The following is a 25819-nucleotide window of genomic DNA, read 5'->3' as shown; positions in this document are numbered from 1 at the left end:
CCTCTCCTACAAAGACTCTCAACTACACAGCCACAGTTAAATCTCAAATAGTAGCAACTCCTCCTTTGTAAAATCAGGTTTCTTTCATGGTCTTTTTCATTACAGGAAAAGCCCCAAATCACACTTGAATCCACTCATGTGCCCAAGGTTTGGCTTTTCATTTAACCACCTACAAATCATTTAATTAAAATCTCATTTTGTCACCTATAAATAATTTCTGTTCAGTGTCTGTGGAAGCTTACTGAGCTTCTGTACTCCTGTAAATCCCCCTTCAGGTTTACCCAACACCACGTAATATCCTGATTTTTATCTCTAATAACATTATTCAGACTGGGTGCCACCAGTATTTCATTGCCTCACTTTTTCAAAAGCAGAAAATGGGAATAGCCAGCAAGATCAGTCCTTGAGGAAAGCCACCTATTCCCTGTCATAACCTCTTCTGCAAATAGGTCACCACCTACTTTATTTTTACTAATCTAAAAATATTTCTCCCGTGACACACCAGGTGTCAGACTAAAACCCAGATAGAGAAGGTAGATTGTTTCTGTTCACTTTTTCCTCTGAGAACAGGCAATAAAATTCACTTGGTACAGAGTACATCTGAGAGCTTTATGAACACTTCAGAATTCATGAAATTCAGCAATTATTACATCACCAGAACACTCAATTCACCCCCTCCCAAGACCACAAAACTTGACCAGAATGTCTCACTCTCACATTTGAGCAACTGAGTTTTTCAGTCTTTTTGAATTTACACAAAAGAAGCCAAGGAATGAACACTTCACCTACCCCAGCAGTCGATCAGACATATCCAACAAAATGCTCCTCCATTCTGCCTGTTCGAAACGCCAGATCCGAGCTGTTCCATCTCTGCTGCCACTTATGAACCTGAACAGGTATTAAAAATTCATTCATTTTTCTTCCAAAAAATTTGCTCTCAAGTATGTTTAGAGTTACACACCACCACAATATAAATTTTGCAATGGAATACTGATAGAATTGAAATCTTCAATTTATGTTCGAGAGAATGCTTTCCATTAAATTTCTTTTCAGAAAATCAAGAAAGAGTTTTTCTGAATTGGAAGACTGAATAAAGTTGTCAAAACATGAAAAACAGAGAAGCAAGTTCCAAAGGTTAACTCAATTCACAAATCCATCCTCAGTGCAAGACTTTAATGTATTTTAAGTAATTGCAGATTTTCAGATACTGAAGTAGAGGCAAGATCAAATCAGATTAAAAGGTTATAATTTATTTTTTACCATTTTCACTGCCTTTTTCCTATTGCCTATACAATATTCAGTGAAAACGAAAGGAAAAGAGGAGCAAAAGGAGAATTATGAGGCCACAAACACATTGGATACATTAAAAAGTGGTAAAATCCCTCCAGTTAAATAAAACCCCAGCCAGTACAAAAATGATCTAATTCAGATCAACAGAAAGCTGGAACAGCTGAAGCTTAATTATGCTCTTGCATCAGTCCAAAATTTCCCTTCTGGGTTGTAAATAAGTAGATTTTTCTTACTGGGAACATCCAGTAATAGATTCTTAACTCCAAAATTATGTATTTTTTTGTCCAAATTTCAGCATCTTGCAACATACCTGTCCCCACCATTAGAAAACTGAATGCTGTCAACTTTGTCCTGTAAGAAAAAGTAGAGTTTGTTAGAAATCTTATTTTTTAAATAGGAAATATGCTTCTTGACAATTCTGACTTTAGCAAAATCTGAAATAATGAAAAAAAAAGTTGTGTAATTTCTAAGGGTTTTAACTGCAAGGCACACCAAGTCCAAACACTTCTCAGAATTCACTAACCATTAATGTATTAAAATGCATCTTTTAAAAACTGCCTGAATTAAACATGAAGGATGAACAGATTAAATAACCTGGCTGACAAATGAATCATATTTAAATATATTTCCAAACAATAAGTCAACTACAATGGTGAGGAATCTGTTGTTCCTACTCCTACTTACGCTTTCCTTAAGAAAATAAAGGAATATTCGTTTTTATCACAATAAAAACTGCAGAAAAAGTAGATAATGACACTTAGACTAAGAGTGGTAAAGTTTTCTCTACATAAAAAATAAGTACTGACCAAGCCTTATTAATGCAACAAAAATATAGTCAGATTTTGTAGTACAGGAAACATTAATGCAAGCAAAATTAATTAAGAGCATGCTAAAAACCCACCCATAAAATCACCTTGTGACTTCAGTGCTGCTTCAAATAACAAATTAACTAATTACTTACAGCATGACTTTCCAATTCAGCTATTTTCTCAGGTGTTTCAGAGCCAAAAAAATACATCCTGATGACATGGTCAGTGCTGCCAGTTGCTAAAAACATACCACCTGTAAAAATCAAGCAATAATTAACCTGCTGTGGAAGAAACTAAAACAGGTCACTACCATTTCTCAGAGGCCTGGTTTAAATGAAAAAAACCCACAACTATTTGAAGAATGGCACACTTTTTTATGCTCTTCCACTGACACATATATGTGGAAGGAAATCCCTTTCTTGTTCCAGAAAGTGTTCTCAGCCACAGTAAAAAATTAAATTAGTGTTACAAAGATTTTAAAATAAATCATTAGGGCAATAGTGGAACTTTTAACATTAAATGGCACAGAGAAGCCTTCAATGGTGGAGAATATGGCTCTGGATAATCAGAATTATGTACATGACTCTCACTGTAGCCAGTGCCTCATTTGTGCAAGTGAACTGCATCAAAATTAGGTTGAAATGTGAATAAACCAGCCAAACACCAGTGTAAGCACACCAGTATTTAGCTGTGGTGGCAGAAATTCCAAGATCTGCCTCTAAGTGCTGTAAAAAAAAAAAAAAAAAAAAAAAAAAAAAAAAAAAAAAAAAAAAAAAAAAAAAAATCAAACAAGCAAAATGTCAAAAACCCTCCCAACACATGCCAGAGCTCTGTCTTGACAATGTTAACGAACTACACTTCAATTTGCTTTTTATTTCTGGAATTCACATGAACTGAATGAAAGAAAACTACAGGCCAGGGGTGAAGCACATTGAAGACACATTTCTGCATCCTTAAAAGAGGAAGATCTTTATGAACATCCCTGGCACTGGATCAGGAGCTCCTGCTGGCAGGAAACATTTCCACTGCTGGTGACTGTGGGATGTCAGAGAACCCATTTTGCCAATTCTTGACATTGCATGAGGGGATTAACACAAAAATAAAAAATCCAGTAAAGATGGATAGAAGCAAACAGATATTAGGTGACTTTTACTTCTGTGAAATCACCAATGTCTTTATATTAGCTAAGGGAAGTCCCACGATTTAATGATGTCACAGCTAACAGTGCACATCTGTGCAATTATTTACTCACAACTGCAGGGTTTTTTTTCCATTTTAAAGCTGTCACAATCAAGTATTACAAGAGAGGAAATAAGAAATCACAAGGCTGAACTCCACGTGACTTACCCACACTGAAGGAAGAACAAAGCATCTGAACCCCTGGTCTGGGCTTCTCTGTGAACTTCACTGGCTTGGTGCTTAAAAAGAAAAGATTGAAATAGGCCACACCACCCAAAACTTGGTTTTTAGCAACATTTCAAAACATAAAGGGATGTTTCTTCAAACACTGATAATTTTATACCAACTACCATGATGTAGCACAACACCAGACACACACTGATCATCCTAGAGCTCTTTTTGGTAGTAATTAATTTTTTGGGGTAGAAAGAGTAACCACATATTGAACATTTCAAACTATTCTGCATGCAAGTTCAGTAAGAAACATCCTAAAACTACAGGACTGTTGGAAAATCAACACCACCACCAAGTTTTTATTGTACTTTCTGACATGCCTACATTTCCAGTCATTCCTGTAGTCCTACATTTGTACTTTTAGTTAGAAGAAAGAAATTAATATATTTCCCAACTAATCTCCCAAGTCAATGGAACGACATTAATTTGTAAAGGATATAGCTGGTGATAGTGCTTTAAAATAACTACAGAATACATGATTTGCACAGCATTTTTATAACCCCAAATCCCAGTGGAGTGAAAAGCACTTGACTTATTTTACTGAAGCCTAGGATGGCAAAAAAGTTCATCAGAAACCATTCACATACTTGAATTTCATGGAATCTGTATCCCACTGCCAAAAGCAAACAGTTCCATCTGCCCCAGTGGAGACCATGTATCTCAGGGAGCCTTTCACCATGGGACTGAACTACAGAGAGGAAAGCAAAATCACACACAGATTTAACAACTGTTCATTAACTTCTCCAAAAATTATTGTAAAAGCTCGATTTATTTTGAATTTTTCACCTCAAACTGCTGCAGCAGTTGTTGGTAACTCATTTTTAGTGTTTGCAAAGTAATACCTCCTCTACTTTAAGATAAGTTTGTGGTCTGTGTCTTAATTACTGTGTTAAAAAAACCCAATTCCTTCAGTGGTTTGGGTTTGATGTTTTTTCAATGATCATAGTCATTCACCGAAAATCCTGTCAATGAATGAAATAGCACAGCAGACTGAAAAAAGGGAAGTTTGAATAGACAAGTATAGTTTAAAAATAATTAAACAGAGCATGAGATATGAGATAGCATGATACATAATTTTATAGGAATTCCTGAGAAATAGTTCTTTAAGATATGGATTTATTGCTGTGCACAGAGCTACCCTTCAGAAAGCTTTACAGACACAACTTGTTTAAACTGTTCATTAATTACTAACATTGTAAAGTCATATAAATTGTGGTATTATTAAGAAAGAAATTGTGGTATAAATTATGGTATTATTAAGAAAGCTTACATTAAAAAATCCACCCTACAATAAAAGAAGCACCACAAGTATTTAGGCATTAAAAACCAACCAAACTAAAAGAATGTAATGAATGCCACAGAGTGCAGGTATGAAGATTACTCTCTGAGGCAGCATTTTTGAGAAAAATGCAAAATTATTTATATGTACTGAGCTCCACAAGCCACTCTTCACCCCTCAAGACAAGCTGTCAGTCTCACTAGAAAACACCCCAAATCTGGGTAATGAGCTACTAATTTCTGAGTTAATGAAGGAATTAAAGGCCAAAGCCAGACTGAATCCAAAGAACCACCAAGAGCACATCATGTATCAAATCACCTTCAAATTGAAATACACACAAGTTACACCTTTGTCCTTCTGAAATGACTCCTATTTTTGAAATTAAAACAAATACCCACATCCCAAAAGTTGTAGGAATAATATATAATGGATCAGAACACATTCACACAAAATAGCAAATCACATCTCTAGTAAGAGACAACAGGAGGACATGATATTTCCCAGAAACTCCCTTTTGTTCCAACAACTCAAGCATTATAGGTAATGATCTTTAAGTGAAAAAGAATTCTTGTCATTATCTTCAGTTAAATACTTAGGAATTCCAGAGAGACATGGAATTTACTTGTTTTAAGCAGGTTTATCCTGTGATTTGACTTAGTTTTGACATGAATATTTACACATTCAGATTTCACTTCTCCCACAGGCAGCCAGAGAGAAATAATTTCAGTTTTTAATATGCAGAAAAACTTACCTGCAATGAGGTAATGGAGCCTGTGTGCCCATGGAGGACAGCAACTGGTGCACAAGTCCTCAAACACCACACTCGGATCATCTTGTCACAGCTCCCAGCTGCAATCATGGTGTTCTCATAGTTCACAGCCATGTCAGAAATCTCTGCTGAATGTCCTCGTAAGGTGGCAAATAATCTGCCATTGTGAGTGGACCAGATCTTCACCAGACAGTCATCTGAGCCCTAGAGAGAAATATTCATTAAGGACAACTTCTGACAGGCTTCTAAACCTTTAACTACAGCAAATTGTTCCACTTCAGCACAGCGAGGCAGCCACATTTTACCAGCATTGACATTTATCTCTGGAAGTTTTAGCACAACACTCATTTCCAAGCTCTTTTCCTTGTACCACCTAAATCTATATTCACTGTTGGATATATTTCATCAACTTACAGTAAATATTCTGTGCCCAGTCCTGTCAAATGCAACACAATATACAGAAGAGAGATGGCCAAGGATCCTCCTGTGCATCTTGACATGCTGGTACATACTTCCTGGGAATGATGTGCTGAACTTGGCATATCCAGTTAATTGCCTTGCTCGATGCACCTCCACTAGAACACAGAGGAATCACATCATGATTCAAACATGTCTGTTCCAAAACTTGGCTTTATTCAACTGCCATTAATATTAAAACTACCACAAATTACTTTCAGATTTCATAAAGTCAGGTTTTGTGGTATCTGCCATTTTTTCTGTGTGTAAAACCAGCATTTTGGATGTGCTCAGTGAGAGTTGAGAGTGAGGGGAGCTTACCAAGATTTGGTGGGGTGCCATAGTTCACAGGCATTTCAGGGGGTCTGCCTCGATGAAGAGCAGCAAATGCAGAGCCCTTCCAAACCGTGTTCCTGCAATCTGCAAAAGCAGTTGATGTTCATCATAAGTATTTGTTAAAAATACCAAGAGAGCTGCAGTTCCAAAACATAGCTAAGAGCCCATCTAGACTGGTCCCAAACCCACCAAAAAACCAGGCCCCAACTGCCCCAAGACTTCTCACAAATAGTGAAGAGTTAAAGAGAAAAATCCATTTAATACTAAAAAAAGGAGAAGAAAACGAACACAACCAACTACCAAACTTCGAAATTATTCCTAAATGATGGTACCCCTGCAGTTCACAACACAAAACTAAAATTTCAACAATGATTTTTAACATTTTCCTGAATATTTATACAGGAATGTAATGAATAATTATTACTATGAAGTTATTTAATGAGATGATCTTAAGAACCTTTCATTAACTAAAGCAGATTTACAAGAAAACTGGAGAGGAATTTTTCACAAAGGCTTGGAATAAAAGGACAAGGGAGAATTGCCTCAGGCTGAAGGAGAACAGGTTTAGATGGGATGTTAGGAAAAAATTCTTCCCTGTGAGGGTGGGCAGCCCTGGCACAGGGTGCCCAGAGCAGCTGTGGCTGCCCCTGGATCCCTGGCAGTGCCCAAGGCCCAGGTTGGACATTGGGGCTGGAGCAGCCTGGGACAGTGGGAGGTGTCCCTGCCATGGCAGGGGGTGGAATGGGATGTGATTTAAGGTCCCTTCCAACCCAAACCATGCTGGGATTCCAGGAGGTCAATTCCAAAGTGTCAGTTCTGCCTCTCTTACACTATTCCCAAAATCCTAACCTGTACACATGCCAATGGATCACACCCATTTCAAACAAAGAACAGATCCTACCTTTAGCTGTCCGTAGCAAGGACTGCCTCCCTGCCCCAAGTAAGGAATTCACTCTGGAAATGCTGGGTGGGATCTCCTTATCCAGGATAGGGCCAATACGTTTGCAAATTTGTAATAAATGATCTGGAGCCACATGTTTGTTGGATAGCACCTGACAGAAATTCAAGGTTTAAAAGTAAGGATGGTACACTCAGAGCAGATGAATGTAAAAGCATCAATACACACACGTATATTCAATTTTTTTTTATAAGTTCAACTTACAGAGAAAAATCAATTCTGTTAAGCTCTAATCTAGTAAATTCTGTGGGTACTCTGCAAGCTAGGGAGAGCTGTAGTAAAAATAACTGGAGTAAAGTTACCACTGCACATCAGTATTTTATTACTGGAAGTTTACAGGAATCACCCCTGTGGCACCCACTTGTGAGGCACCCTACACTGAGTGTCTTTGCTCAATTCACCCTATTATTTGTATTAAAAGTAAGAAATAAAATTCAACTCTCCTAACACAACATCACAGAGAATGTGGCTACAATCAAGCACAAGAATTTATGCAGCTACTACTTGTACTTGTTCAATGAACTGCAAACCAGCAGGTTTGAGTACAATCTCTCTGGAAACAGTTTCCTTGAAGAACCAGTACTACATAGCCTAAGTCTGCCCTACTTCCTTAAACCAAAGGATCAAACCAGTCATCCCTACATTCAGGAACAATCCCACACTATCTGCATCGAGCAACCTAAAAAAAAAATACACCCCCACACACACTCAGATGTCTCAGACAAGAACAGATGTGTGCTGGTTTTGATTATTTTTTCCCCCCTTTTCTTTCTGGGAGTTCAGACTAAAAAATCCTTATTCTTATCAAGACAACTGCAATAATGCAGAAATTAAAGACACCAAGTAAAAGTTTAAACAGCCTTGAGTAGAACAAACCATCAGAATCATAAATTGAAGGTGTTGGGGAGGTCTGAAGAAGCTAGGATCAATAGCCCCATGCTTCCTCCAGTGTGACCCGGCCACGAACAAACCAGTCAGCCCCAGCAGCCACACTGCTCCTGCAGCAGCCAGAGAATTCCCAGCCAATCCATTCAGGAGAGGCTCAGGGCCACACCAGCTCAGGTATGTGGCCTCTTGCCCAGGTGGCTGAGAACACAGGCAGAACGAGCTCGTGCTGCTGATGCTGTTCCCTTGGCCAAATGGCTGAGCTTGGATGAGCAAAGTGTCCCAACAGGGCTCGTCTGCTCGTCACAACAGTGGGAATAAAAATACCACAGGCTGCCAAAAAGTTGCCCAAATGCACACTGAGCATTCAGAAGGTATAATTTAAGTCACAGCCTTGCACTTGTATTTAATAATAAAACCCAGGTATAAAGCTTGTGGTGCACAGGTTGTATTCCTGGCAAGGTGGGAGGTGATAACATCAGTAAAAGAGTTCCCATTACCCCACAGGCAAATCTGTCCAAGCAAATCAGCCCATCAGATGCTTAAGGTCGATTATAAGAAATGTATCTGGTAGCCCAAAGATTACAAAATGCAGTTTGACATAATTTCTTTATCCATTTTTACTCTTGAATTGGTATAGAGCAGTACCAGCCACAGCATTCAGGACAGAAAGGTCAGCGTGCTTTCTGCCAAACACTAAAACCCGTTTTTGTTTGCATGCCATCAGCAATAAGCATATTTTCTAAATACAACCCTTGCATACAAAACCTTGCAATTCCTATCTTTTTGAAGTAGTTTTACTGAGATTTTGGAAGGAACAGTTATTTTAAAGATTTGCAATTCCATGCTGAGCAAGGTGGAATAGAAATAATTACACCACACGACTGCATTTGTCTGTGGTCTCTGCAAATTCAGACTGAGACCACTGGGACAAGAGGTTCCCAGAACTCCTCAAAAAACAGAAACTAAAACCCTGAGAAGATTAATTTAGATATTCTGACACAGTACTGCCCTGTGCAGAGATTTCCTTGAAATTGTGCAAGAAAAAAGAGGAGAAGCAGCACACATTAAAGAATTAGTTTGACAATTGTATATACAGAATAATCACAGTTAAAAAGCAGCCCTGAAATCAGAAAAATACACACATGAGATCTCCCAACACCCTGCTTTTTGTCAGAAGAAATGGGGTAAGAAACCAACAGTGAAGCAACAAAAAACTCCCAACAATTCTTTTAAAGCTTAACCCTACTTTCATCTTGTCTAAATTCAAGCCACAGCTTGAAAATATTCCTGTTCAGCAAGGCCAGGCTTCTTAGTGACTTAAAAAAAACTGATTTAAAATTTTCCTTGCTCAAAGGACCACAATGAGAAGTAGAGGAAATGGAATCAAACTTATCATTTCAAGCAATACTTTTAAACAACAACATTTCATTCCTTCTCTATGCAAATATGATGCTGAGATCCTTAAGTGCTTCACAAGAGGGAGTTCATTGCAACTCATAATCAGTCAATTAACCTGGAATGCCTGAACCTTAGGTGGGAAAAAGCAAGGACAAACACCTCTTTCAAGGAAACACAATCAAAGCAAGATAAAAACCACGCTGGGCAGGGCAGGCACCACCAGGCCATCACTCCCTGGCATTCAAACTCTTTGCCACTTAAGAAGCAGCAAAATTAAGCCCCCGAAACAGAGCTCTGCCTTCTCTAACAACAATTCAGAACACACCACACCAGCCGTGGAAGAGAGAGATCACCCCCATCTCTCCAGCACGTTAGAAACAAAGCCATGACCAGTAAGGAGCCGGGGATATGAGCACATTCACAGGCACCACAACCGCCAACCCTCGGTTTCTGAGCAGCGATTTCATTTCCTAATCTGTTGGAGGGGGCTGAAAGAAACCAACCAGAAAATAAATACCGACAAATCACAACGTGCCTCACAACCTGGCCCCTGAAACTCCGAAATGAAACCTCGCTGTAGATTGGCTCCTGCCTGCATGTAGGCAGCGGCATGTACCACTGCACAACGCCAAGCTCCACCTCTGCTATGTAAACAATATCCTCAATTTAAACCACCTCTTGTGTTTTTGTTAATCTGATGTAAAGAAATTAAGGGCCTTTTCTAAAGTAAATCTAGTGTTCAGAGCCAGCACAGTACTGGAAGGTGAAGATTTGGGCCTACTCTTAAAGGTAGAGGGTCTAACATCAATGTTATCACCGTAAATAAAAGGGGTTTTTTTAAAGAGAAAAGTCTCACCAATTCTTCGTAACTTCTATAATGCTCATTTCCTTGCCAATCCAACCTTTTAGGAAGCAACTAAATAAAGGAAAAACAAAAAAAAGAAAAACGTGAGCGGTTAAAAGGGAAAGGAGGGATTACAGACCACATCCAAAACAATGTGTGTTGAGGGGGGAAAAGTTGAGACAGCGGCAGAAACTTGAATGACTTGCAAAGGAAACTTTTGACTACAGCAAGATTTCATCAGAGCCCACACAGACCTGGTGCTGCTCCAGCTCCTGCACCAGCACCTGCAGAGGGAAGGGGAAAAACACAAAGTCAGGGACAAGGCACGATTTGGCTCCCCCAGAGCGGGGGTCGTGGCTGCTCCCACCTCCCCCCGACCCCGTGCGGGCAGAGCGGGGTCCCCGCGCCGCGGTGAGCCCAGGACTCACCTTCAGCGCTCTCCTGCAGGGCCCGGTGCTCAGGAACCGGGCGATGAGGAAGTAAAGCTCTGTAAGAGACACGGCAAGAGACACGGGGGATGAGCCGGGGGGCGGCCGTGACCCATCCTGAGGGGGGGGGGGCAGGAAGATGGCGGCACCGGCGGCACCTCCTCAGCCCGGCCCGCGGTGTTACCTGATTCAATGAGCGGCAGCGACGCGCCGGAGCTGGAAGAGGCCGCAGGCTCGGCCATGGCGGGCTGAGGGCGGCGGGCCCGGCTCGGCACGGCGCTGTCAGCGCCTCCTCTCCCCTCCCTCCCTCCCCTCACGGCCGCCCCCCCGCTCCCCTCAGCGCTCCCTCCCTCCCTCTCCCCCCTCAGCGCAGCCTCGGCGGCGCCGCCGCCATCGCCGCCGCACCACCCGCCACGGCGCTGCCGCCGACACCTCCGCCGGGAGCGCCCGCGGGGGGGCGGCGGAAAATAGTGCCCGCAGTACCGGGCGCTCCGAGCGCGCCGGGGGAACAGCGGTGAAGGCGTGTGGCCGTGGGGAATATACGCGGAGCGTGGCGGGGCGGGCGGCTGGGGGGATGGTGGGGAAGGCGCCCGATGAGGAGAAGAGGAGGAGGAGGCGCGGAAGGATCGCGCGAGGAAGGCGGCGGTGACGCGCACCGGGGGTGGAGCTGAGCGCGGCGAGGCGGCGTGGCTGAGGGCGGCGGGGGAGAGGCGGCGGCTCGGAGCTGCTCCGATCGCCCACGGAGCTGCTGCGTTGCCGCCGCTGCCTCGGCCTTCCTAGCCCGGGACAGCCCTCCCGGGGACCCGCGGCGAGGCACCGGGAGCCGGTTCCAGGGAGCGATGCAGTGACGAAGCGGACGCCGTGTGCCGCCAGGCCAAGGCCTTTGCCTCGAGTGCCGTGTCCGGTTCTGGGCCCCTCGCTGCCAGGAGGATATCGAGGGGTTGCAGCTTATCCGGAGAAGGGAACGGAGCTGGGAAGGGGCTGGAGCCCCAGGAGGGGCTGAGGGAGCTGGGAAAGGGGCTGAGGCTGGAGAAAAGGAGGCTCAGGGGGGACCTTGTGGCTCTGCACAAGTCCCTGCCAGGAGGGGCAGGGAGGGGGGGTCGGGCTCTGCTCCAGGGAACAGGGACAGGAGGAGAGGGAACGGCCTCAGGCTGGGCCAGGGCAGGCTCATCAGGAGAACTTTTTCGCTGAAAGGGTGACTGAACATCGGAATGTGCTGCCCAGGGAGGTGTTGAAGTCCTCGTGATCCGGTCGTTGACAAAGTGCTGATCAGTCTGAGGTTGGAATGATCTCAGAGGTGTTTCCCAAGCTAAATGATGTGATAATGTGATTCAAAGTGCACGGCCCCGCGTGGTTCCCGGTGTGTTCCATGCCAGGAGAGATTGGGGAGCAGGAGTGGTGGAGCTTAGGGACGGCCCAGCCTCATGCTGAGACAGCAGAGCTCCATGGGGGATGCTGGGGGGCACCGCGGCTGCCCCAAACACCAGCTTGGGGAGGGCATTTCCCACACCAGCAGCACTGCTTCCCTGGCATCACTGATCCAAGAAAAAGCAGCTTTGTCCCCATGCCTGTGACACCTCGAGCCTGGCTCCTGGAGACAAGATTTTGGGATCCAGGACATTGACCTGTTGGAGTGAGTCCAGAGGAGGCAGCAGGATGAGCAGAGGGATGGAGCAGCTCTGCTGGGAGGAAAGGCTGGCACAGCTGGGATTGTTCAGCCTGGAGAGGAGAAGCTTTGGGCTGAGCTCAGGGTGGCCTTGCAGGGCCTGAAGAAACTGACAAGAAAGGCCTGGAGTGACAAGACAAGGGGGAACGCCCTCCAACTGAAATAGAGTAGAAATAGACGAGATATTGGGCAGGAATTGTTCCCTGGCAGGGTGGGCAGGCCCTGGCACAGGGTGCCCAGAGCAGCTGTGGCTGCCCCAGGATCCCTGGCAGTGCCCAAGACCAGGTTGGACATTGGGGTTGGAGCAGCCTGGGACAGTGGAAGGTGTCCCTGCCATGCAGGGGTGGCACTGGCTGGGTCCCTTCCAACCCAAACCATTCTTTTTTCTTTCTCACAGTTGTTTCCTTGCCGTGCCCAGCATGAATGTTGATGAAACAGCAATGGCTGTACTTGTGTTACATTTTAAATCCAAGGTCTTCTTTCCCTATTTCATTCCCCACCTCTGGTACCTTGAAATGCATTTTTAGAACCTTGAAGTAAATCATTTTTATCTATCATCCCCTTAACCCAAACAACTACTAGCAGCATACAAAGACAATGGAATATCTCTAAAGAAACAAGTTTTGTTCTCCTGCTGTTGTATTTTGAATCAGATTGTGCTCCATTGGATGCAAATCTGCATCAGCTCTCACGCCAGTCCTGAGCTGAAGAGCAAATCTGGTATCACACAGGAAAGAGTAATATCGAGAAGTTACAATAAATTAAGCAGTGGGTAATAGATGTGAGGGAGAGGCTGCAAGTCCACAGAATCAGAGCACCAGAGACCCAAAACATATGAAAAATAGACACTCTGTAAAAACAGGGATAAATGCTTATTTTGGGTGATTTCCCTGCAAGTTTATTACTTATTTAATTGGTGGGTTGAACTTCCAAAACCAGAGAGAAAATAATATGGAGCTAGATAATGTTACTATTAAATCAAACCAACAAAAATACGGTACCTGAAAGGGGGTGTTGGGGAAAGTGAGTTAGTAAAGTGGCATCAGTTTCCAGTTTTGACATAACCAAGAACTTGAAGCCAAAGCCAGGTGTGCTCTGTGAGGAACACACCTGTGGTGGAATGGAACAGGAGCAGGTTGTGGTCTAAGGCTGGGAGAATTCCGATAGAAAAGTTAAAAGATTGCTCAAGTATTGAAAAGGTAAAAATGATACAATTCTTCCTGAAAGTACTGATTAAGAAAGCAAGTTAGAAGTGAAACTAAAGTGAGTTATTTTAGATATAAATAACTACAACAATTTGAAAAAGGCAGTAAAAAAAGGTACAGGAAACAAGTACTGGGCTTGCAGGTGCTAAGAGCATCAACAAGTTCTGGGGCAAGAGGAAGAAAAAACAACAAAGAACAAACGTTACTGTTTGATGTTGGCTCCTCCCAGGACAAGGTGACAGTTGTCTGGCTGGCATCTGATGCTTCCTATTCCTGACTTTTTTTAAAGCAAACAGCAGCAGCACAAAGCTCTCAGCTTTCAAACTCAGGTGGAGATTAACACTGCAATTCTCCACTCCCTGAGCCACCACCCATCTCTTCAAAAGTACAATTTTAACACTGAAGGACACAATTAAAAATCCAAACCACACCACTCAGACTGTGAGTTCACAATCAATGCAGGAGCTACAGAAACACCCTTTCATAATCAAGATTTATTTGGCTTTTGTTTGGTGATCACAAACACTATCAACAATTTTACAATTGTTTTTATTCACAGAGCTTTTTTAAATCTAAAAACTAATTCTGTTTTTTTTTCCTAGCACTATTTCAAATATTTTTCACTCAATCTTTGTAGACAAGCTGTCCTTTAAAACTAGATGTGAAGTTCCAGTATCTCAAATATTGACATAACAAGTTCCATCTGCCAAGCAGAAACTTTTACTTAAGACAGTATGTAAAGATATAAAATAAAAGTTTCCAATCTTTTGCATCACAGCTACAAAGTTGTTGGAAAAAATAAAGCTGCAACTACCAAAAATAACTTTGTCACTGATATACATCACTCAGCAAGAAATCCACCACTAGGGAGCAGTTTTATTAGATAAGCAATTCTACTGATGATGGTACAACAATAGAGAAAGATAAATAACTAAAATGTTAAGACATTCTCAACACATCATTACGAATTTCAAAGTCTGATCTGTGTTATGCTTCATTTTATAGGATAGAAAACTGTCCCTTGGAGTCTGTGGAACGTGAGGCCTAATGAAGGCCTCAAAGCCCTCTCCTTAATTAACATGCCATTAATTTCTGGTTTCATAGAAAACAGACAACCAGTACGTGATTTTACCACTTAAAAAAAGCATTTACACTTATCTAAATATGTAAAAAAATGGGTTGAGTCGGGATTCTCTCCTTTTTAAAAACGTGTTTTCTAGAACTACTAAAAAACTTGCATTTACAAAATAGTTGATAAAAATATTCCTCTGAATTGTACAAGAAGAAAGGTTTAAGGACCACCAGTTACAGATGTGGGAGCAGGCGTCACTCAGACTTCACTTCCTTCTCTGCAGCTGCATCAGGTGCTGGGGTCTGGAAGAGGAAAAAAAAAACCATAACACTTCAGTGCAGGAAGTTTTTAATGGCTCAAATCAGTTCAGAGTGGTTTTAATGCATGAAAGGACAGAATAACCCTGACTTGTTCTTGCAGATTTCTCTTGGGTCATGACCTGCTAAACCCAAGCTGTCACAGAAAGGCTCCCTGGATCCACCAGCATGGATTTCAGGATGTTGATTTTTTTACTAAACAGACACTGCAAAGGATTTTAATTGGATTGCTGCCTTTATGGCAGAGGAAACTTTAGCTTTTACACAGCTACAATTACATAGCAGGTGTTTAGAAAATACATGAAGTAACACTTAATGCCTTTAAATTTCAGTGCCACACTTAAAGATTCTTCAAATCTTAACCCTGTTTTAATTCTTAGCAAACAGTAACATCCAACAGGACAGACTCTGCCTTTTTTAGACTCTGGTACAAAATTACACCTGGAATTTTGGGTGATGTGACCAAGTCATCATCTATTCCTTGTACATTTACTTAATCTCTACACCAGTGAACTAAAGGGACCCCAGATGGGAATGCCACCAAATTTGGTTCCACTGCTGAAATATTACAAGCACAAATTAAAAGGCTGCAATAATGCCAAAAATTGAGTCAGCTGAAGAACTCATAGCACAACTTTTTCACATTGCAAGCTTGCAAATGACAAACTGTTACCCCAGAGTAAATCCTCCTGTTCACTGAAGTACCATCCTGTACCTTCTTTGCCCACCAAACCCCATCATCTACTTAAAACCAAAATGTTCCATTGAACTCCTGAAAATGAGGGGACATTCACTGTCACAGAAACCTGACACCAGCTCTAGGCCCCTTACCACACTTGTGTTTCATCCACTTGCCTGGTAAGAGGCACTGCTTTTCCCTGCAGATCTTGTCCTAAATTTGTAACTGACTTTTGTCTGCATTCCAGGGATACGATACAGAGTGGAGGATGCTCTAAGTGACCTGACCAATGACTCCAAAAAGTTCAGCCACAGGGCCACTCTGGCACAGCCAAGACTCAGCTGGCACAGCCACTTCTCCAGCAAGAACAACACATCAGTTGTTCTATTTTGTCCCTGCACCAACCTGTCCCCTCTCCCAGCAGTGTCTGTCAATGTCACCTCAACTTTGCTCAAATCACCTCTGGGTTTTCACTCAAGACTCTTTGCAGGCCCAAGAAAAAGAATGTTTCATTAGTCAAGAACTTTTGTAGCAGAAAAAAGCAGCTTCTCAGGAACAGCAAAACCCAAACCCAGCCCTCCAAACTTCACCTCCTCAGTTTTAGCTTCCCCATTTTCTGCAGGCAGGTTGTCCTTTGTCTGTTCTTGGTTTGTCTCTTCTGTTTGTTTTCCTTTAGGCCCCTTCTTCCCCTTTGACGGGGCTTTCTTGTCCTCAGATTTATCCTACAATGAAATACATTTCCAGTAAGTCAATTGTTATGACCTTCCAGGTAAACTTTGAAAATAATAAAAAGCACAGAAAACCAAGATGGTTTTGCTAGGCTACCAACAACCCCTGATCTCCCACTTACATAGGATTTCAGAATTACACAATTGCTACACACTAACTTCTATACTTTGATTACCAAAATGTATTTTTCTTCATTAATATTTCTTTTAAAAGCTCATCAAGTAACTCCATAATGAACAAACTTCTCAAAACCGGAAAAAAAAAATCTGTGAGGAAAGTTTTAAAAACTGACAAAGTTGATGCAAAAAAGAGGTTTTTAGATTAATCAAATAAAAAAATCTTTGTTAATTCAAAGCTTGAAGTAGTTATAAGCAGAAAATCAGTATCACACATATCAGTCAATATCAATGAGAAGCAGTAAGTGCAGATGCATCAAACACTGCTAAAAAAAAAAAAATAAAAAAACCAAATTACAGCTCGGTAGCATTTAAAAGCTTCCCCAGATTCTTCAGGCTGACAGCCCTGAAAGTGGGAACACACTGGTATCAAACCACTGGAATGAAGGTGGATTCCTGATCAGCAACTGCTCAATAGGATTAATACAATGAAAACATCGGGAAGTCTGCAAAGATTATTAGTTTATCTGAAATCAGAGAATCACAGAATGGTTTGGATTGAGAGGGATCTTAAAGATCATCTCATCCAACCCCCACCACCTTGCACTGTCCCAGGCTGCTCCAAGCCCCTATGTCCAACCTGGCCTAGGACACTTCCAGGGATCCAGCCACAGCTTCTCTGGGAATTCCATCCCAGCCCTTCCCCACCCTCCCAGGGAACAATTCCTTCTCAATGTCCCATCCATCCTTGCCCTCTGGCAGTGAGAAGTCATTCCTTGTGTCCTGGTCACTCCATCCCTTGGAAACTGTCTCTCCATCTTTCTTATCCACTCCCTTCAGGTACTGAAAGGCCACAGTGAGGTCACCCCAAAGCTCTTAATCACGAAGAAAAGCTTATGATGACAAAGGAACACTTAACAACACAAACAGCAGCAAGCCAACAGACACGAGGCCATTTTCAGTTCTTAAAAAGACAATGAATTTTACATCTCACTTATGTGCACTGTGAAAGCTGTGTTGAAAAGTTCAAAGATCACACAAACCCACTTTCTTACACACACACCTGAAAGCTTGACCACATGAATGGAAGCTTATGTGGTTTTTAAGTGGCTAATACATTTCTTTTCCCCGTCCTAACACACTGCATTAAAACATCAGTAGGTGTATTTTATCTGCTCTTGTTACAGAGATGAAACACAACACCATGCACAGAATCACTGAATGGTTCAGTTTGGAAAAGTCCTCCAAGATACTCCAGTCCAACTTTTAATTGAGCACCACCCTGTGAACCAGAGCAGAGCAGTCAAACAACATCCAGGCTATCCTTGGACACCTCCACGGACGGTGACTTCACCACCTCCCTGGGCAGCTTCTTCAATGCCTGAGCAGCCTTTCTCTGAAGAAATCCCCCCTGATGTCCTAACGCACAGTTGCTTTGACAGTCAAGCAGTTCCACCCAATACCAAACCACAATGTAACACGCATGGATCCGTGCCCACACTTTCATGCAATGCCTGGAGCTTAACAAGGATCTACATACACAGTGATGGAATGTACCTGTAAACACTGGCAAAAGCACATTAAAACAACCCTTCAGCCAAGTGAGTGTTCCCACAAGGAATAAAACCATTCCAGCACGGTGCACCGAGGACACTGCGCGGGATGCCCGCAAGCATCACCTCCCCTCCCTCCCTCCCCTCTTCCAATTCGCTCTCACCTTTGCCGGCAACTTTTTGGGTTTCGGCTCGGCTTTAGCAGGCGCGGGTTTCTAAGGAGAGAGAACGAGTCAGGCGGGGACCCTGCCCTCGGGGACCCGTCCCGAGCACGGCCCCGCCGCTCGGCACTTACCGCGGAGAGCCGCGCCGATCGCCGCTTGGGCTGCGGGCAGGCAGAGAGAGATTCACCGAAATAGGGAGGGAGGGAGAGAGAGAGAAAAAAGCGTGAGGGGCGGGCGGGCCGGGGGCAGCCCCGCCTGCCCCGCCGCCCTGCCCGCTCCTTACCTCCTCGGGGGCGTCCCCGTCCGCCACCGTCACCTGCAACACACACGGCGCGTCAGCGGCTGGGGCGGGACCGGCCTCTCACCGCCCCCCGCCGCCGCCGCCGCTCCCGGACCGCGAGTCCCGCCGAGCCCCCCGCACCCCCAGCCCCCTCCCCGGCCCGCCGAGCCCTCCAGCACAAGGGGAAGGCGCCGGCCCCCGGTACCGCCCGTCGCAGCGGAGCCCGCGGCGCGGCCGCTTCCCGCCCAGCCCGCTCCCCTCACGCCCCCGCCCGGCGGCTCCGCTCGCTGCCGCCCGCCTTCACCTTCCTCTTCGGCATCTCGAGGCTCCCGGCCGCGACCCCCGCGGCTGCTGCTGTTGCTGCTGCTGGTGTTGGTACGGCGCGGGTGCTGCGAGCGCTGCTGCGGCTGCCTGCGAGCCACAGCCCGGCTGCGCCGCGGAGCCGCCCCCCCTCCCCATCCCAGCAGCGCCAGCGGCGCCGCAACAGGATCCAGCCGGATCGGCGCGCGCCCCGCCCCCGAGCGCGCCGCCGCGCCATTGGCCCGCCCGCGTCACGTGCCGCGCGTGTCCCCGCGTGCCCTCACGGCACCGCTCCCGGTGCCGCTGCCGGCTCCGGGCCCAATGGCGGAGAGCGGCGCCTGGCTGCTGGTGCTCAGCGCCGTGTTCCTCTGCAACGCCCTCAAGATCCTCCTGCCCTCCTGCTCCTCCATCGTGAGTGATGGCACCGCACCGCGCCCCGCCCCGCGCCCGCCGGGCATGGGGAGGCGGGAGGGTGGCTGGGAGGGAGCGCGGGGAGCGGGCAGGGCGCTGAGGGGGAGCGCTCACCGCACGGGGAACTGCGCGGGCAGCGCTGCCCGTCCTGTGGCGGGCAGGGGCTGGTCCGGCTCCTGGCTTTGGAGAGGAGAAGCCGGTGCTGGAGATGGTGGAACGCAGCTCCGGTTACTCTGGGGGATGAGGTACCCGTGTGGTCAATGATACTCCTGAGCCTCCAGCCCTTAGGGTGCATCACGGAATCATGGAATGGTTTGGGCTGGAAGGAACCTTAAGGATCATCCACTTTCAACCCCCCGTGCCGTGAGCAGGGAACCTGCCCGTCCGGTCTGCTCCAGGGATGGGGCATCCACAGCTTCCCAGTTTTCGGGGATACGAAGGACAGCTTTGCTCAGTCTTGCATATTTTCAACAGATGGACGTGCCCATTGTTCAGATGGGAGATCAGTGCATATGGAGATTAAGGAGTTGAGCCATTGTAGGAATAAACCTTAAGTCTCAACCACTAATCAGGGTGCCCCTGTTCTGATCTGAAGCATTCCTGTGGAAGCGTGGATAATGGAATTGAGGACAAATGAACTCTGTCACTGCCACATAAACTCACATGTGTACAAACATGCTGAAATCCCCGTCGCTCTGCTCTGCCATGGAAATAACTTCACTGGCACAGAGATCAGTGGGCACTGTTCAAAAATGGACAAAAATCCTTTAAAACTTAAATCACCCTCAGCAATTTGGGAACCTGAACTCAGTATTACTAGGGATGAGTGATGAAGCAGCCGTATGAGGAGAGGAGGAGGGAATTTGGTTGGTTCAGTCTGGAGGAGACTGAGACTGGGATCTGCAGCTCCTCCCAAGGGACAGCTCCCATCCTCCCATTTCTGCTCTGGGACAGGGACAGCACCCAGGGAGCAGCTGGAGCTGGGCCAGGAGGGTTTGGGTTGGATTTTAGGGCAAGGTTCTTCCCCCAGAGGGTGCTGGGCACTGCCCAGGCTCCCCAGGGAATGGGCACAGAGCTCCAGGAGCTGCCAGGGATGCCCAGGCTGGGATTGTTGGAGGGGCTGGGCAGGGACAAGGATTGGACTCGATTCCTTGTGGGTCCCTCCAAATTCGGGATATTCTAAGATTCTATGAAGATCTCTGCTCAGTTTTCTGCTGTGGTTTGAGGCTGAAGATGGTGACTGCAGGCCTGAGAACAGCATCCATGGGGAAAAACATTGTATGTGTCTTGGGGAAGCTGGAAAGATTTGCTAAGGAACAGCAAGAAAAAAAGATTTTGTGTCCTTTGTGCTTTCATTTCTATGGTAAACAAAGTGCATGAACTGACAAGCAGGTGGTGCCTCAAGAAAAGAAACTAGGAAAGTAAAAGGAAGGGAGAAAATGTTGGAATATTTGGCTGCTGGAGCTGAAAATGGGAATGATCACAGAATCATTTAGCTTGGAAAAAGCCTCCAAGATCATTGAGTCCAGCTTGAGGCTGTTTCATCTTTTCTCTTGTTACCCAAGGATTTCCTGCATCTCAACGAAAGGGCCTTTTTATGGGAGTCTTTTGAGACCATACTTTATACACATTAAAGCAAATCAGTGGAATTCTGGGTCAGTAATTGAAAGTTTTCTTCACTTCTTAGGTATCCAGGCTGTTACAGAAGGATGCAGAGCAGGAATCCCAGATGAGAGCTGAGATCCAGACCATGAAGCAGGAGCTTGCCACCATCAGTATGATGGATGAGTTTGCCAGATATGCACGGCTGGAGAGGAAGATTAACAAAATGACTGACAAGCTCAAAACCCACGGTACAGTTCCATGTCTGCTCCCTTTCCCAAAAGGAAAAACATTTTCTGTTCCTGAAAAGCATTCTGTCAAGAGTGTTTTCAGTTTTAAGTATTTATCCTTCAAACTTGCCTTCCCCATCTCACCCATTTTCAGTGTTTCCTTTCCTTTCCTTTCCTTTCCTTTCCTTTCCTTTCCTTTCCTTTCCTTTCCTTTCCTTTCCTTTCCTTTCCTTTCCTTTCCTTTCCTTTCCTTTCCTTTCCTTTCCTTTCCTTTCCTTTCCTTTCCTTTCCTTTCCTTTCCTTTCCTTTCCTTTCCTTTCCTTTCCTTTCCTTCTCTCCATCCTTTTTTTTTTCTCTTTAAACTTGCTTGTGTCTTTCCAGGAATTTACTGGGCTTCACGTTGTAATTATTTATGCTTTCTCAGTGATGCTGAGATCTCAGTGATCACTGAATCCCGTTTTGAGTAAGTCAAGAAAGAAGCTACAGTGTGATAGAGAACTGGCAGTTTGTTGTAGAAAGGGTGTTTTTAATATAGCTATAAGTCATTTGGAAAGAGATTTTTAAACAGAGTAATGTCCAGCCTTAAACAGTGAAATATTTAAAAATTACTAATTTAATGTAATTATAATTCATTATTGTAAGTAATGGAAAGTAATATTTTTTTTCTTTAACAGTGAAAGCACGAACTGCCCAATTAGCCAAAATAAAGTGGGTCATAAATATTGTATTCTACATATTGCAGGTAAGTAAATATTTTGATATGGATACAACTTAACCCAAATCATCAGTAGTGTTCCAATTCTCTCCTGGTTTATTGACCCATAACTGATCACTCAGGGCTCCTCCAGCACAGGAGGAGCTGGAGCTGCTGCAGAGAGCCCAGAGGAGGCAGCAGGATGAGCAGAGGGATGGAGCAGCTCTGCTGGGAGGAAAGGCTGGCACAGCTGGGATTGTTCAGCCTGGAGAGGAGAAGCTTTGGGCTGAGCTCAGGGTGGCCTTGCAGGACCTGAAGGAGCTGCAGGAACCATGGAGAGAGACAATTGCCAAGGGATGGAGGGACAGCACCCAGGGAATGGAGGGACAGCACCCAGGGAATGGAGGGACAGCACCCAGGGAATGGAGGGACAGCACCCAGGGAATGGCTTCAGACTGAAAATTTACATGTTCAGATCAGATATTAGGGAGAAATTTCTCCCTGGGAGGGTGGGCAGGCCCTGGCACAGGGTGCCCAGAGCAGCTGTGGCTGCCCCTGGATCCCTGGAATGTTCAGTTCCAGGTTGGACATTGGGGTTGGAGCAGCCTGGGACAGTGGAAGGTGTCCCTGCCATGCTGGGGTGACACTGGTTGAGCTTTGAAGTCCCTTCCACTCCAAACCATTCTGATTCCAAGGACACAGAGCTTGTCAAACAGAAAGAGGTTCTGCAACTGGAAGGGAAATGCTGCTGATAAAATCTGGTCGTTTGGGATGGAAGGAGTTGAACTTTCATCTCAGCTCTGTGTTTCTGGTTTTGGGGGAACAAGATTGGAGTTTGGCTTAGGTCTTAAATCAGTGGGGTTTTTTTTAATATATGACTCCAAATCCAGGAATGTTCTGCTACATATAAATATAATTTTGTCTTTGAAAACAAAATATACTTCTGCTGAGGATGCAAATCTCCACCTACAGCTGCCACACATTTCCCCACGGTGCCTCATCAGATTGTCTGTGTAGTTCTGACGTGATGCCAAAGAATTTTCTAACGAGGATGGCAGTGGTCAGCCTGAAGATTTCCTTAGGGGACTGTTAAAGTGAGTTGCATTCCTTGTAGGCAAGAAATCAGGATAAAAAGGATCTTCAGAATTTTAACAAATGTTATGACTGTGTTTGACTTCGCTGGATTACAAGGAGGGTCTTGAAAGAAAACAAGTTCTCACTGCTGTTTCCTAATGTGTATAAATTTAAGGTCATGCCAAATCTAAAAATATTTTGAAGAAGATAAAATAACAAAGAAACAATTCCCTTTCATTAGAATTTATTATTTGCTGTTTCCAGATAGCACTAGGAATGTACTTTGATGTGTGTTGTTATCCAAACTAATAAAAATTCCCATTCCAGGCTGCCCTGATGATCTCTCTGATCTGGAAGTACTACTCTGAGCCTGTCACGGTGCTTCCAAGCAAATGGTTGGCTCCCCTGGAGCGCCTGGTGGCCTTCCCTACAGGAGTGGCAGGTGAGGAAAAGGACATTCCCAAGCCCCAAAGCATCCATGGCTTAACAGCAGCTCCTTCTCTGACTCCCAGAGCACAGGGTTCAAATATTTGAGCAGCTCTTCCGTGTGTGCTCAGTTCCGGTTTCTTTAACTGATCGTGGAATTTTGTCATTTTTATTTCCATCCAAACAGAGCATGCCCTTATCTGTATTGAATAGACCCTGGGGAAGATTTAAATTAGAAAATCAGAAAATTACTCAAAAGGGAGTTTTCTTCACAGGTGTGCTATGAATAGCTATGAACTTACAAAACAACAGATTTCCATTTCAGAGGAAGTTTACTTTTTACCTCTCTCAAATCCTGAATTTAGGTTCAAGCAAAGCATTCTGTGAATTGCCAGGCCTTAAACTTCAGATATTTTCTCTTGGTTTTAGCTGTGGGGTGCACTCACCACATATTTGTGTGTTTGGTGCTCTTTTCCCAAGACAATCTAGAAGTTTTTGGGACCAGCATTGATTTATCTCCCATCTCTCATATCTCCCTTTTGTATATAAAGAGTTCTGTTCCTGTTGGCCTCGTCAATTCTGAGTTCCATTTTTTACACTTCCAAGGTCGTTTTCAGCTGCACAGGTTCCTCAGGGTTATTGATCCAACAACTTCAATCGTGGTTTCTCCCTCTTTTCCAGGAGGAGTGGGAATTACCTGCTGGCTCGTGGTCTGCAATAAAGTTGTAGCTATCATGCTGCACCCCTTCAGCTGAAGGAATCCCAGCAATCCGTGGACTCCTCAACTGCATTTACATTATCATGGTTTTAAATTCTTTTAAAAAGAGAAAGGGACAGTTATCTTTCATGAGACAAGGTCTGAGGCAATCCTTGTTACTCCATTTGGATATCAGTCAGTCCTTTTAATTTCTATTCCCAGAGTTTGTCTTTCAGTTTGGAAAGAGCAGCACTGCTGATTATAAAACCTCCTTTTGGGTTTATTTGTGGCAGAACCATAAGGTTTTGTCATGGCCTGTTGTCACCAACGTCTAAAAGTGTTGGATTTGTAGTTTTAAATTTGAAATGTGCTGGCTTTAGGAATTAACTTGGCAGCTTGGCTGTTTCTTTGCTTCACCCCGAGGTGGGATCATGTTGGGTGGTACAGAGGGCAGAGGGAGGTTGTTTCCTTGGCTTGGGGCAAAAGAGAGTTTCCTTGTGATTTCTTTACCCTAAAATTGGAATATTCTCGAGCTGTCCTAAAAAAATAGATGTGTTTAATCAAGATTTTATCTCTTAAGAGGTTTCCTCAGCTGCCAAGCACAGGCTCCTGTCAATGAAGCAGAAGACAGTGCTGTCCCTGCAGAGGGGATGCTGAATTAGCTTCCCACTCTGGAATTCCCACAGAGGAATGATCTGCTCTGCTATTCCAGGGCCTTTTCCTCCCTGCAGGAAGGAAAGGGCCAGGAAACCTCCAAAACTGGCACTACTTCTAAAAACTAGTTTTAAAGGTCAGGTTATCTTGTGTGTATATATATGGATTAAATATTTTTGTTCGGGTTTTTTTTAATGTTAATTTAAAAATTGGGATATTATATTAGGAGTTGCATTTAGCCAACATGAAAATAAATATCATGGAAAAAATGCTGTGATTGAATGTTATGTATAATTGTGATTTTATTAAGGAAATAAAGCTTTTCAACCCATTGGTTTTCTCATCTCTTTTTTAATGTTAACTGCAGCTTTCCTAAACAACCCACAAAACCCCCAAACAAACAAACCAACCCAAAATGGCAAAACATACCCCAAACTCACCAAAATCCAAGCCAAAACAACACCCCCCCTTGTTTGTGCATAAGGAAATATTGTTTGAATCACCTGGACTAATTTATTTTTCTACTTATTTTTCTCAACCTTTGAAATGTTGCTGCAAGCAGGTTCAGCTCTGAAAGCCTTTGTCATCTTTAAAAGCTTTTGTTAGTGTAATTTTTCACATTTTTTTTCAAGTGCTACTGCCTTTAAAACTTAACAGAATACCCCTAATTTTTCCAAACTTCACATGAATTTAGCAAGTATTTAATGAATTACTGTGAGGAACAAAATACAATCCTCCTCCCCTCCCTTACATAACCTTAAACAAGGATTTTTAGAGGCTTTTTGGGGACTGGCTATGCCTGACTTGTCCAAAACAATGCTTTCCTCTTGCACATTCATCTCTGGATGTCAGCTGGGAAGTTACCAGGCAAACTGCTTTGATGAGTTCCAACAGTGGGAAAGAATGAGGCTTTAGAGGTTTCTAATGCTCGTGAAAACAATGTAAGAGCAAATTATTTTTATTATCTGTGAATTCTGGAAGCTGTTTGAGGAGTGAAGGAACTAAAAAAGTGTTTTCTTTTATTGCATTGTTGGTCCTTACCCAGCAATGAACCTTATGAAAGCAGGGTGTTCAGCGAGCTG

At 44.2% G+C, this 25819-nt stretch overlaps 3 protein-coding genes across 3 annotated transcripts in view; 1 reads left to right on the top strand and 2 right to left on the bottom strand.

The window, feature by feature from the left end:
- Positions 1–11125, bottom strand: part of BRWD1 (bromodomain and WD repeat domain containing 1) — a 42782-nt gene extending 31657 nt beyond the window's left edge. The window contains exons 1-13 of the mRNA XM_014880624.2: positions 11053–11125; positions 10869–10927; positions 10695–10724; positions 10453–10512; positions 7254–7404; positions 6338–6436; positions 5975–6135; positions 5543–5764; positions 4100–4200; positions 3447–3517; positions 2252–2352; positions 1601–1641; positions 790–888 (exon numbers count right to left, since the gene is read on the bottom strand). Coding sequence (XP_014736110.2) covers positions 790–888; positions 1601–1641; positions 2252–2352; positions 3447–3517; positions 4100–4200; positions 5543–5764; positions 5975–6135; positions 6338–6436; positions 7254–7404; positions 10453–10512; positions 10695–10724; positions 10869–10927; positions 11053–11110 — 1253 coding nt within the window. The 5' untranslated portion in view covers positions 11111–11125. The remainder of the gene's footprint in view (positions 1–789; positions 889–1600; positions 1642–2251; positions 2353–3446; positions 3518–4099; positions 4201–5542; positions 5765–5974; positions 6136–6337; positions 6437–7253; positions 7405–10452; positions 10513–10694; positions 10725–10868; positions 10928–11052) is intronic.
- A 3090-nt stretch (positions 11126–14215) lies between these two features.
- On the bottom strand, positions 14216–19167 carry HMGN1 (high mobility group nucleosome binding domain 1). Its single transcript, XM_014880626.2, has 6 exons — positions 18954–19167; positions 18653–18685; positions 18501–18530; positions 18370–18420; positions 16398–16529; positions 14216–15113 (listed from the first exon to the last, which is right to left on the bottom strand). Exons 1-6 carry the CDS (start codon positions 18966–18968, stop codon positions 15066–15068), a joined length of 309 nt encoding a protein of 102 aa, XP_014736112.1. The 5' UTR covers positions 18969–19167; the 3' UTR covers positions 14216–15065.
- A 24-nt stretch (positions 19168–19191) lies between these two features.
- On the top strand, positions 19192–25068 carry GET1 (guided entry of tail-anchored proteins factor 1). Its single transcript, XM_088160478.1, has 5 exons — positions 19192–19360; positions 21048–21213; positions 21867–21934; positions 23288–23402; positions 24068–25068. Exons 1-5 carry the CDS (start codon positions 19271–19273, stop codon positions 24139–24141), a joined length of 513 nt encoding a protein of 170 aa, XP_088016604.1. The 5' UTR covers positions 19192–19270; the 3' UTR covers positions 24142–25068.
- The last annotated feature ends 751 nt before the right edge of the window (positions 25069–25819 follow it).

This window comes from Sturnus vulgaris, chromosome 2 (genome assembly GCF_052056855.1).
Source record: "Sturnus vulgaris isolate bStuVul1 chromosome 2, bStuVul1.hap1, whole genome shotgun sequence".
Taxonomy (NCBI): Eukaryota; Metazoa; Chordata; class Aves; order Passeriformes; family Sturnidae; genus Sturnus; species Sturnus vulgaris.
The sequence above is the reverse complement of the archived record's forward strand: the minus strand, read 5'-3'. Positions and strand labels throughout refer to the sequence as shown.

What these genes read in the sequence shown, in the direction of transcription:
- HMGN1 (XM_014880626.2), bottom strand. An exon ending in CCAAAAAGTTGCCGGCAAAG is followed by an intron (nt 16,530 to 18,369) that starts GTGAGAGCGAAT and finishes ATTTCATTGTAG; the next exon opens with GATAAATCTGAGGACAAGAA. An exon ending in GGGAAGCTAAAACTGAGGAG is followed by an intron (nt 15,114 to 16,397) that starts GTGAAGTTTGGA and finishes TTCCTCTTCCAG; the next exon opens with ACCCCAGCACCTGATGCAGC.
- GET1 (XM_088160478.1), top strand. Translation starts at nt 19,271, where the DNA reads ATGGCGGAGAGCGGCGCCTGGCTGCTGGTGCTCAGCGCCGTGTTCCTC. An exon ending in TGCCCTCCTGCTCCTCCATC is followed by an intron (nt 19,361 to 21,047) that starts GTGAGTGATGGC and finishes TTCACTTCTTAG; the next exon opens with GTATCCAGGCTGTTACAGAA. An exon ending in TTGTATTCTACATATTGCAG is followed by an intron (nt 21,935 to 23,287) that starts GTAAGTAAATAT and finishes TTCCCATTCCAG; the next exon opens with GCTGCCCTGATGATCTCTCT.